At 45.1% G+C, this 12114-nt stretch overlaps 1 protein-coding gene across 1 annotated transcript in view; it reads left to right on the top strand.

Moving 5' to 3' along the window:
- Positions 1–11451, top strand: part of ATG2B (autophagy related 2B) — a 62050-nt gene extending 50599 nt beyond the window's left edge. Inside the window, exons 35-42 of the mRNA XM_080932631.1 lie at positions 1741–1819; positions 2395–2599; positions 4839–4908; positions 5415–5497; positions 6076–6197; positions 6664–6818; positions 7547–7696; positions 10250–11451. Of these exons, the coding sequence (XP_080788757.1) occupies positions 1741–1819; positions 2395–2599; positions 4839–4908; positions 5415–5497; positions 6076–6197; positions 6664–6818; positions 7547–7696; positions 10250–10480 (1095 nt within the window). The 3' untranslated portion in view covers positions 10481–11451. The remainder of the gene's footprint in view (positions 1–1740; positions 1820–2394; positions 2600–4838; positions 4909–5414; positions 5498–6075; positions 6198–6663; positions 6819–7546; positions 7697–10249) is intronic.
- The last annotated feature ends 663 nt before the right edge of the window (positions 11452–12114 follow it).

The raw sequence follows: 12114 nt of genomic DNA, 5'->3' as shown, positions 1-12114 counted from the left end.
TCCTTCTGCAGAGCTATAAAGCATGATTCCTGTAAGGGATCAGTGATCTGAGAGACAACTGTGTCACATGGTGTCATCCTGTGTCACGGAGTGAGCATAATGTTAAAGTAATTCCTTTAAGCCACACTGTACTGTTAGTTTCCTCTGTCACAGAACCTCAGGCTAGGCGTAAATGCTTTACAGTCAAAGTTTACCATTGAATACTGAACCTAAGTCTTAAATGTTTAAATGACTGTGCTGAGGTATTCTTATATAACTAAGTGTAGAGATCTTAAGTCTGCAGAGGAGCTTGATATACTCTATCAGCTGAAATACCATGTCTTCTCCACCCTGTGTAGTCGGCTTCCCCATCTTGAAATAGCCCTTCATCTTTCCATCACCTCAGTTGACATCTTCCTGGGCTGTGGTTCTGTGTGAATAGAAGGGGGTATGTTTGCTTCCTTCCTCTGGATTATGTCTGTGAGGTTCGTCTGTCACAGGTTGGCCCTGTGGGGTGTCACACTCTACATAGGCCCGGCTTACCCATTTGACTGATGGTTTGCACTTATTTTTTAGTGCTCATAAATAAGGCCATTATAAAATTTGTTTATAAGTGTTTATGGTACTTTGTATGCATGTATATTTTTACAAATAGTATGTATATTTCCACTATATGCATATAGAACATAAAAGCAGAAGGTCTCAGTCATTCAGCTACTGCAAGCAGCCACTTAACTTGCCCCCAGCAGCAGTAAGAGTTCTGGTTGCTTTCTTGTCCTGGCCAAACCTGGTTCATCCTTTTAATTTTATATACTGTATGTAGTGTTTGAGTGTCTTCGTTTGGGGTTCCTTGATGGCTGATGATGTGCAGCCTTTTCTCGCGCTTATTAGCCATTGCTGTATATTCTTTCATGAAGTAGCTGTAATTCGCTGTTTATAGTGGGACATAAACATATAATAAAAAGAGAATCATAAAAAGCCAGGGTTTCTTGTGTGTCCTTAGGCTTCCTTTTTTCTTCAAGAACAAATCTATACCTACTATTTTCCTTTTTTGAACAGTGCTGTAGTTAAGACACTTACATCTAGTGTAATGCTGAGTATGATATAAACATGTAATAAGCATGTACAGTGTAAATAATAAGTACCCGTACCTAGTGTGACATACTATGGAACCCTCTGTGCACCTGCTCCTTGCCTCAGAACCAGGATCTTCCATATTGGTGGACCTGTCTCATACCTCTAGGCAACACATTACTTACAATATTGTCATCTGTGTCATTTAAATACAATGTAAATGGAATAGCAAGAAACTAAATTCTTAGAAGTTGCAAGTCAGACCTTTTTGGTGTGTTGCAACATTGTGACCCTGTAGCTCACTCATACTACTGTGTTTGATGTGAATTTTTTTATATAAAGTTAGAGTTTTTGATGGAGGGAAGGATGTGAAGAGTGTGTTCCCTGTGGACCAGTGCCCCTGAGACTAAAGCGTACCATGCCCACCCAGGCCTAGCTGTTTGGTTTTTAGTTTCTCTATTTTGCAATGTGTGTGTGCGTGAGTGCGTGCGTGCGTGTGTGTGTGTGTGTGTGTGTGTGTGTGTGTGTGTGCGCACGAATGTGCATGTGTAGAACAGGAATGAGCACTGCAGAGGCAGAGTGGTAGAAATGCCACCTTGAGGTGCAGTGGCTGCTATGTGAGGTGAATGACTGGGACTGAGACCTCAGATGCTGTCCTGCAGTTACAGTGACTTGTCTCCATTCCAGGATGCCTTGTTCTTCCTCAAGGATTTCTTCACCAGCCTTTCTACAGAAGTGGAGCTCCTACTAACTCCAGATCCAGAAGGTACTTAACATACACAGTCTGAGGGTTCTGCTGTAAGTAGGAAGACTCTGACTTAGGATGGGGTCACTTCCTTAGAATGCCATTGTGGTGTCACTCAGAAGTGAATCTAGTGCCTGAGGCCACATAGTACTGACTCAGCTGCACGCCTTGGTGGATACTGTCTGAAGAGCCATGGCTACCCAGCACCATCAGAGGACAGCACTACACACTGCTAGGAAAAGCTCCAAGTTGATGTTCCAAGCAGTTTCTGTGGAATGTACACACTTCTCTCCCTTGTGAGGTTAACATATTGCTAAGTCAGGACTGGCTGTCTGTAGATTGATTTTAATTATTGTGCTGTTTTCGAGAATGTGCTTGCCTTGCTCTTTCTCATTTGTAATGTGTGTTCCACGCTCATGTGTGTGAGTCAGCACAGATGTGTCAGTGGAGCAGTAACAGCATAAGGACAGAACAGCAGCTCTGTAACAGGACTGTTTCCTCAGTGAAGTGCAGTGTGCAGGCCGTCAGCCTCAGTTGCTATAAAGCTGGTACTTGAAGGTAGCAGAGCTAACTTCAAAAGCCCCTTGTGTTTTCAGTTACAAAGTCCCCTGGAGCTGATGTCACCTGCAGTTTGCCAAGGCATTTGAGTACCTCAAAGGAGCCAAATCTAGTTGTTTCTTTTCCTGGGCCAAAACAACCTCCCCCAAACCGTAGTGCCAGTTCAGTGGAGGGCAGTAATGGACTGGAGGAGGACTTCTCAACTGAGGAAACTTCATTTAGTGACCAGCCTGTGTTTTTTAGGTAAGTGCATTTATTTTGCTAAGAAATGAAGTTTTCATGCTCTGGAGTGCATGGGTGGGTTGACAAGCATGAGGTGGCTTCAGTGTTTTTTAATGTTGGTGTATAAACTTGGGCTGCTGTGTGTGTAGCTGGCACTCCTTATAGTAATCCTGAGTCTGTGGTGAGAACTCCTCTGCTGCCCGCTTCAGGTCTCTATGTGAATGTGCCCTCATAAACAGGGTGTGGCGTGTCGGCCATTTGCCTCACCACATGCTGCTCTTTTCCCTGGTTCTGAGTCCTCAGTCTACTCCTCTCAGTCCCTGTTATGTCTTCTTCCTGAGGCGGGTGAGCATTCGGGGAGCCCAGGCCCCTGCACCACTGCTGCTTGGCTGTAGTACAGGGTGGCCAGCTGGCCTCTCTCTGGGCTTTCTTCCTCCTTGGCCAGCCGATCTGACCTTTCCTCCTTTCCTCTTTCCTTGTTGGTCAAGGCTAAACTCTTGGCATTGATGGAAAGGGGAGGATCAAAGAGAAACTCACTCCCCAACCCCAGGTCTCTGTACCTCTATAGCCCAAGTGGGCATATTTACAAGTGCCATCATGTTTTAAAGATGCTGTATAATGGTGGTAGACGTAGAAATAATGCCGTGTAGGAAAGGCAGGGAGGGCCACAGATACGGGCTCTGCCAGGTCGACACTTTTCCCTGAAAAATGTTAATGTTCTCCTTTGTTATTTTCCTACAATGATTCTTTTATTTTTAGGAAAATTTGTATTTTAGTGACAACTTCAAGTCTTATATTGTAGTAATCACATAGATTGCCAATTTGTAATTATAATCTTGAAAGCAAGAAATTTGACACTTCGTATGAAGACAGGTCACACTGTGTGGGCCAGGCTAGCCTCAAACTCTGGACCTTCCCTCCTTATTCTCAAGTAGCTGAGGATACAGACATGTGACATTCTTAATAATCTAGCTGAAGTAAGACAGACCTGTGTAGTATTACCTGTTAACTTAGGCAAATGTTGATTTTTTTTTTAAAAATATTTATTTATTATATGTAAATACACTGTAGCTGTCATCAGACACACCAGAGGAGGAAATCAGATCTCATTATAGACAGTTGTGAGCCACCATGCGATTGCTGGGATTTGAACTCAGGACCTCTGGAAGAGCAGTCAGTGCTCTTAACCACTCAACCATCTCTTCAGCCCACAAATGTGGATTCTTTTAGTTTTTGCTAAGTTATTTGAAATATGGAAAATATCTTATAGATTTCATTTCTGTTCTGGAGGGTCCAGAACCCTGAAGTGGTAATGAGTGGTAGCACCTCAGTTACTCCTCCACAGATGGAGGTTAATGCCCAGAGTTAGGCTGGCCTGTGGGGATCAGGGAGCTGCTGAGTTAGGTCCTGACCATCTCCCACCTGCTCACTGACTTCCCAGTGATGCCATAAGAGTCTTCCTCCTCCCTCTGCAAGTGGCTGTTACTGAATCCATATGGGAAGAGAGGAGTGGGAAGGGCTGAGGCAGCAGTAGCTGGGTGAGCTTCTCTAGAAGTTTTCTGTGTAACCAAGAACATCTACTCTGTTGGGTAAAATCATGTTTCAGGTTCTGAGCCCTCAGTTTGCCGTCTGCTCTCAGTATATAGTTTTAATTTCACCCAGCATTCCCAAGTGCTGATACATTGTCATCGGTCTACAAGCATTAATTGAAACAATTCTCACCAAATTTCACCAGTGTATGTCATTTTTACAGTGACGAAGAACTGAGCCTCAGAGCACTGACCGTCCACACTTGCATCCACACTTGTGGTGTTAGAAGCAGGGGCCAGGCCGGGGCCTAACTCTGCTCACTTTGAACAGGGGTGATCTTCTTGCCTTTTCTGACTTGTTAAATCTGAAGGTCACTTTTATTATTTTGTCCTCTGTATGAGAATATGTAAACATTTTTCATAAGGATAAACATTTAATAAACCAAGGAAAGTTTTTGGTGACAATATTTAAATACATTTAAACACAATAGAGGACATTTAAATAAATATTTAATAAACTAAGAAAAGTTTAAAACAGTTAAAAACAATAAAGAGAATTTATCTGTTTAGTCATGATTTTAAGACAAGGAGGAACTAAAAGACATCCTTTTTTATTAAGGACATAAAATGTACTTATAATTTATTTTGTGGTTGTGTTTTTATTTTTAATAAATTAGGTCTAATTTCATGATCAGTAATTTGAATGTAAATGATTCCCTTTGCTCCCCCAGAGAATTCAGATTCACGGCAGAAGTTCCTATTCGGCTTGACTATCACGGCAAACATGTGTCAATGGACCAGGTGTGGAAACTGCGTGACTGTATAGTTATCTTTATGACATTTGTTTACTGTAGAGGGAGGGAGGGCAGGAGGCAGGGAGGCACTATGTGGAGGATGGGATGAGAGTGGACTCTGTCCTTCCCTGTAGAGGCCTGGGGATTGAACTCAGGTCGTCAGGCTTGGTTCCGAGTGCCTTTACCCTCTGAGCCATCTCTCACTGAGCAGTTCAGTAAACAAGTTATAGATGAACTTAGTGCTGTCATAGCTTATATATGTGCGTGTGTGTTTTGACACAAAGTACAATACCTTTTAAAGTAAATTCTAAGTACTGTGAGTGAAATTTCATACATGTTGATCATTAACTGATTTAATGGGTTGGTTATACCATATAAAATACATTTTTTCTGTAAATATTTTAAGTGTTGTTTATCTTTATTAAAGAATGTCACTTAAACTTAGTAACAGCTGTGTTAAATGTTGAGTCTCTCCTTAGTTTGTGGACTGATTGGCCATCCTTCCTGTTTCAGGGTACGTTGGCTGGGATTTTGATTGGCCTGGCTCAGTTGAATTGTTCAGAGCTAAAGCTGAAGAGGCTCTTCTATCGGCATGGGTGAGTAGACAGGCCTGCTGAGGTGTGAAGGTGAGGGCACTAAAGCTAGGGTGGAGATGTGTCTGTACACTTGCCTGTGTGTCTGTAGGAGCTTAGCCTGGAGCACTGTCCTGATCAGGGCTAGAGTTTACTTTGAGGAGGAGAAGAGACTGGAACAGAGTAGTATTTCTTGAAAGTGTCTGTAGTTTAGGATATTTTAAGATAACCGACTGGAGCTGTGAATTAGCTTATTGAGAATGCAGGAACACAGATGTGGTTGTGACTGGTTGGGCTAGCCTGTGCTGAGCCATGGATGATCAAGGGATACGTGTAGTGGGAAACAGTCATGCACATGCATGCTTCCATGATAGGCATCTTTCTCCATCTGTCTTGTCTCTTGTTATCAGAGCACCCATAGTGCAGTCTTGTGACTGACCCACGCAATGATTGGTGTACGTTTCTCTGGAATGTGGAAGCACTCGGCTGTTTTGAAGCATGTGTAGTACTTTGCACTTGTAATATGTAGTTTCTAAACAGAGACAGACCCGACTTTGTTTGTGCCTTTATTTCTTCTTTGCACTGACAGTCATTTGTTCTAGTTTGCTAGGTATTGACAAATTGTTTTCATATGCAATCACCGAATGGCTCAGTGACATTAAGAAGAACCAGCTACCGGGAATCCTGGGAGGTGTTGGCCCTATGCATTCACTGGTTCAATTAGGTGGGTTGCCTTGAGAGTCTACATGAAGAACATTTTTGTATGAAACCTACATGCGTACTAACATGCACGTAAAACTTTGCTTCTAGTTTCAGGGTCAGAACCCTCCATCTAGGGTTAGACTGTGTGTGTGTGTGTGTGTGTGTGTGTGTGTGTGTGTGTGTGTGTGTGTGTCTGTGTCTGTGTGTGTGTCTGTGTGTGTGTGTTTCTGTGTGTGTGTGTGTGTGTATGTTTCTGTGTGTGTGTGTGTGTCTGTGTGTATGGGTTAGAAATATTAAAATGATGTTTACCCACCCTTGAACTTTTTTTTTTTTTCTTTTTCAAATGATTATTAGAACACTTTGAATCACACACATTGCTTAGCCTGTATTTCTGTTGGGAAGCCTGGCTCTTTGGACCTCAGAATGAGATGAGGAGCCACAGGGTTAGACTCTTCATCTGCACTTCTCATTGTGGTTTCTGTGTCTAGTGCAAGGCCTTAAGGACTTGGTGTGGCTGCCCATCGAGCAGTACCGGAAGGACGGCCGCATCGTCAGAGGCTTCCAGAGAGGCGCCGCCTCCTTTGGTACCTCAACTGCAATGGCTGCCCTAGAACTCACAAACAGAATGGTCCAAACCATACAGGTACTTCCTGACCTGCCTCATCTGGACAGATGCGTGCCCTGGACCAACAACTGGGCTACTTTTTCAAACATACCATGAGGATGTGTAAAATGTTGAGGGTAGACATCACTTGTAATGACTTACTATCATACTTAGTTTACTCTTGATTTTTTTGAAACAAAGTCTTGCTATATAGCTCACACTATCCTCATACTTTTGGTCTTTAGCTTCCCAAGTACTCAGGCGTGCACAGGTGTGCACTACCATGCCCTCTTTGGTGCTTGGTAGTTACTTAGATATCTAGTACTGAACACTTAGGTAACAAAGTTGTAGAACAAATGCTAAGTCTGCTTGCATAGTTTAAGAAAATAACCATTGAATTATCAGGAGATTTATTTCACGGAGCAGTGTGAAAGGGTAAGAGCTAAGTTTAAGAACATGTAATGGGGCAAACAAAAGTGTTGGAAGTTGCTCTGTGAGACATTAAGCATTACAGAGTAACACAGGCATTCTGGGTAATAAGAGGGAGGGGCTGAGTACGCCAGCGCAGTCCAGATGCCAGTTTTCAGCTTACGGTCCCTGTTCACAATAGGAAAGTCCTAAGCTCTTGTTCCACGTGCTGAAGCAGAGGCACAGTCTTTCTCTATGGGCTCTCTTTACCCCTGCAGGAGAGCCCCTCCCTCCACTCTTGGGGTTGAGCTCCTACAGTGTCTTCTAACTCATTACTTCCTTTCCACAAAATGCCCCAGGCAGCAGCAGAGACTGCGTACGATATGGTGTCTCCGAGTACCCTTTCCATTGAGCCCAAGAAGGCAAAGAGATTTCCTCATCACCGGTTAGCCCACCAGCCAGTAGACCTGAGGGAAGGTGTGGCCAAGGCCTACAGTGTTGTAAAAGAGGTATGTAGAAACTTCAGCCGACAAGTCAGGACTGGCTTGCTTCTCTGTTGTCTTTGTTAGGTGGTGAAATACCATGGCCAAAATCAACTTGGGGAGGGTTTGAAAAGCTTTGCTTTGGCTTAGAACTCCACATTGCATCCATAGTGAGGGAGGTCAGAGTAGAACTGAAGCCTGGCAGGAACCTGGAGGCAGGAACCTGGAGGCAGGAACTGAAGCAGAGGCCACAGAAGAGCACTCAGAGGAGCACTGCTTCCCAGCTTCCTCACAGCTGGTTTCTCCTGCCTTTTTATAGATTCAGGAGTGACACCGTCACATAAGTCACTTAAGAAGATGCTCCACAGGCCAGTCTGGTGGGGACATTTTCTCAGTTGATGCTTTCTTCCCAGACGACTGTAACCCATACCAAAGCCAACCAGCACACCCACAGGCAGTGTTTGCTGACTCTCATGTTCTGGAGGAATCATAGCAGCAGACCGTAGCTGCCAGTAGCAGCATACGACCCGTGTGTGGAAAGCAGGAGAAATCCCAGTAGTAAATGGTGGGCTGCTCGCAGGGGTGTGCTGGAGTGGGCTGAAACAGCCTTCCTCACTGCTGTGTTCAGTTCTTTACCTTAGGTTTGCTTAGGAAGTGCTGCTTTTCCGGGAAGACCCAGCCCTGCCCCCATTCCCAGGTCTTTACCACTGTGAGGTGTTCCAGCTTTTCTGAACCTGTTTGCACAGTTAGATTATGCAAGTATTCCTGAGCAGAACACAGAAGTGTTTATATTCTGAGTTTGTCTAAAGAGGACCGTGTGTGTCCTGTAACCTATCTTTCAAGGCCCATCCATGGACACAAGATGCCATTTATACAGCCTCAAAGCATTTGTTATAGGAAGATACCATTCATTCTTTTCTAATGGTGGGCATTTAGTTTCCATTTTGTTCCCTGTGTGATGCTGAAATGAGGAATGTCTTTTAGCTGTATCTGAGTTCACGTACACAAGAAGTCTGTCCTCCAGGGGAATTGTCGAGTGTAATATGGGAACCTCCGCGCTAGTGTTTTACATTTATTTACTGTTCTGCTTACTTTATGGAGATCACATACCACAGTGTTTATGTGGAAGTCCAAGGACCAGTGTGTGGAGTTCTCTCGGGTCTAGGGCATCAGGAGTGCTGTGTTGCTGTCTTCCAGTCCTCCTGATGGGGCCTTTTGCTCCTTTTCCTTCATACTGCTGTGACACCGAGAAGCTTGTCATCATTCTATGTAGGATTTCATTTTGGGGTTTCATTAGGTGTGTTTCTACCGTATCCTGACAATAGTCAGAAGGTACAGCCGTCCTCACAGCACAGAAGGCTTTGAGGTCCCAGAGAATTGGGTCTGAAGTTCTTTATTTCCATTTCTTAATTCCAGTGTCAAGATTACAGACAAACACTTGGCATCACCTTTTATATGTGTATTGGGATCCAAATTCTAGTCCTTATGCTTGTGTGGCCTTGATAAAGGGACTTAGGCAGAAAACGTTTATTTTAGCTCACCATTCAGGGCACAGTGTGCCATGTTGGGGAAGTCAAGGCAGCAGGAGCGTGAAGCAGCTGAGCTTGCTTCCACAGTCAGAAGAGAGCATTGCTGCTGGTGTACAGCTTCCTTTCCACTCTGTACAGTTGAGATTCCCTGCCCAGGGAATAGTCTCATCCACAGTAGCCTTTCTCATTAATTCTGTTCATTAAGATGATCCCCACAGAGGCCCTCTAACCCTGACAGTCCTTCCTTGAGACTCCATTCCCAGGTGATTCTTGACACAGCCAACCAGACAGTTGAAATCGGCCTTTACCCGAGTCATATCTCCGGCTCAGTGGGTCTTTCTGAACACCCACCTCCATTTCTTAGTCCTGGTGGACTTGTGTCAGCCTGGTGCAGCTGCTTGTTTGTCTGTGTGCTAGCCTGTCACACAGACAGCTAGATTCTGGGTCATGATCGCGGAAGCTATCACAGTGGACCCACACTTTCTGTCACTGCCAGCCTGTGCATATTGGCCATGGTGACAAAGGAGGAATGCTGGCAAAGCTATGGTTCAGACTCCTACCTCATGGTCTCTGGATTTTCTATGTAACCCAGAAAAGTGTTTGATTTGGCTTCTTAGTGGAATGTTCTATGGTTCTTTTCTCACACATGGCCAGTAACTGCAGAGGACAGTATTCCCGGCGCTTTCTTGTGCTGCAGCAGAAGTTCTCATTGTAGTCCTCTATCAAGAGCATGTGCTCAAGACGCCCTGTTTGCAGAATTGTATTTAGCTGGAGGACGTCATTGAGGCCTAAGTTGCATTTAGGTCAGGATGTGTTTCTGTGGCTCCTCACTTGAACAAATTCAGCCCCGTTTTCCACACAGTAGCATCACAGAGAAGTGCTGAATCCTGCTGAGTGCCACGTTTCTGAGCAGTTGGGACCATGTCTAGGTAGCTGGATGTCTCCGTTGTTTCTGTGATGGTCTAGGTGGAGACATGTTGCTGAACTGCACTAGTGTGGGCACCTGAGCGTCTGACCTGTGCTTCTCTTTCCTGCCTCCTCACCTCTGCAGGGAATCACGGACACAGCTCAGACCATCTACGAAACGGCGGCCCGCGAGCACGAGAGCAGAGGGGTCACGGGTGCTGTGGGTGAGGTCCTGCGCCAGATCCCACCCGCAGTCGTCAAACCCCTCATTGTGGCCACTGAAGCAACATCAAATGTGTTAGGTGGCATGAGAAACCAAATTAGGCCAGATGTTCGGCAGGACGAGTCACAGAAATGGCGCCACGGGGAGGACTGATCTCCAGTGTGACCGCACACAGTGCGGAGCTGAGGAGCAGGGGCCTAGTGGCAGCTTCATAGAAAACTAGTTAATTTATGTGCTCATCTCAGGAACAAAAGCAGTCCTTAGTAAAATAATTTAATGTCAAAACAACACGCAGCCAAAAACTTGTGACATTTTAGGGCCTAGCACTTGCCTGCAGGAGTGGCTGGTGGCTGGTGTCACGGCCATGTTGAATGCTTGCTTTCATTAAAGTGACTGTAATTGTACTTGTTACGACAAGAGCTCATTGGGAATGTGTTTGTAAACAGTGTTGAGTGCTTAAAGAAAGGGGAGCCCTCCTGAGGCACTGGGGAGCACTCTTCATAGTTCTGGGGAGTTGCGTTTTCAGCTTACAATGGCAGAAGCCACAGGGACGGCAAAGCAGCTAGGACTCGGGTGTCAGGTAGAGCACGGCCTCGCCCCCCACAGGGCTGCCTGCTCCCATCACCCCGAGAAAGTGAGTGTCACAGACAAAATGTGCTGTGCTGCACTTTATCTTCTGTGTGTGTACGTTTGTGTGAGTGCGTGCGTGCGTGTGTGAGTGTGTGTGTGTGTGTGTGTGTGTGTGCACATCCATCTGTAATAACACAAGGTGTGCTGTCTTCTTTGTGTCATTACAAGGTTATATAAATATGATGTGAAATGAAGATGTCTTGGAGTTTTTGGTAAAAGAAGGTGACCCTAATGTAAGTTTCTGTATCCTAAATGCAAGTGAGAATGTGAGCTCTGTGGTGGCCTGGGGCCCACACATTGCTTATATGTCATTGTTAAGTCCTTACTGCAGACCTTTAGTGTCAAGGACATTGGAGTGGGCTTTATTCTTAGAAAGGTAAATAAAAATACTCCAAGTTCTAGTCGACTAATTCAAAGTACCATTTTTACTTGGTTAATAATGTACGTTTTGATAACCTGTTGGGGATGAATAAAGTATTTTTATTTAAAGGTCAGGTTGTTGTATGCGTTGGTGAACATTTGTTTCTCTGAGAGTGTATTTGTTGGTGCAGTGTTCTGATGGACCACAGGACATGTGGAGCCACCTCGGGGCTGATTGTTGTCACTGCCATTCTCTGTTTGTGGTTGGTGTTAAGAGAGTGGCCCAACAGAAAGGACTTGGGGCTGTGCATGGTTGCTGTGTAGAGCTGCGCGCTCTCCCTCTTGGTTTCTAAAGTGCTGGTTGCTCTCGGGGATGGTGGACGCCACAGCGGCGTTCATTTTGTGCGTGAGAGAGCAAAGTCAGTTTCACCCTCTGAGAACTCTGAGCAAAGAGCCAGCCCAACCTCCACTCCAGCCCCAACTCCAGCCACAGTCCCAACCCCAGCCTCAACCTCTAGAGCTGGTAAAAACCAAAACAGTCTTGTAGACATTTGCATACGATGGATTTCCTTTTGTTGCCAGGGGACTTCAAAAGCTACCTTGGAGTGGCCACAGGTGGGGCTCTTGGCATCTGTGCATTGTCAGGACCACTGAGGGCCTGTCTGTATTTGAATGCTTCTAAGTTACACAGGTTGTGACGACATGTAGGGTGTTGGCAGCGTCCTTGGGTTGCCTCATCTGCAGTCACCGAGCAAATGCCTTTACTTATCTCACTCAGCTCCAGTGTCCCCTCTGTA

The sequence above is a fragment of the Micromys minutus genome, assembly GCF_963924665.1.
Source record: "Micromys minutus genome assembly, chromosome: 1".
Lineage (NCBI taxonomy): Eukaryota > Metazoa > Chordata > Mammalia > Rodentia > Muridae > Micromys > Micromys minutus.
The sequence above is the reverse complement of the archived record's forward strand: the minus strand, read 5'-3'. Positions and strand labels throughout refer to the sequence as shown.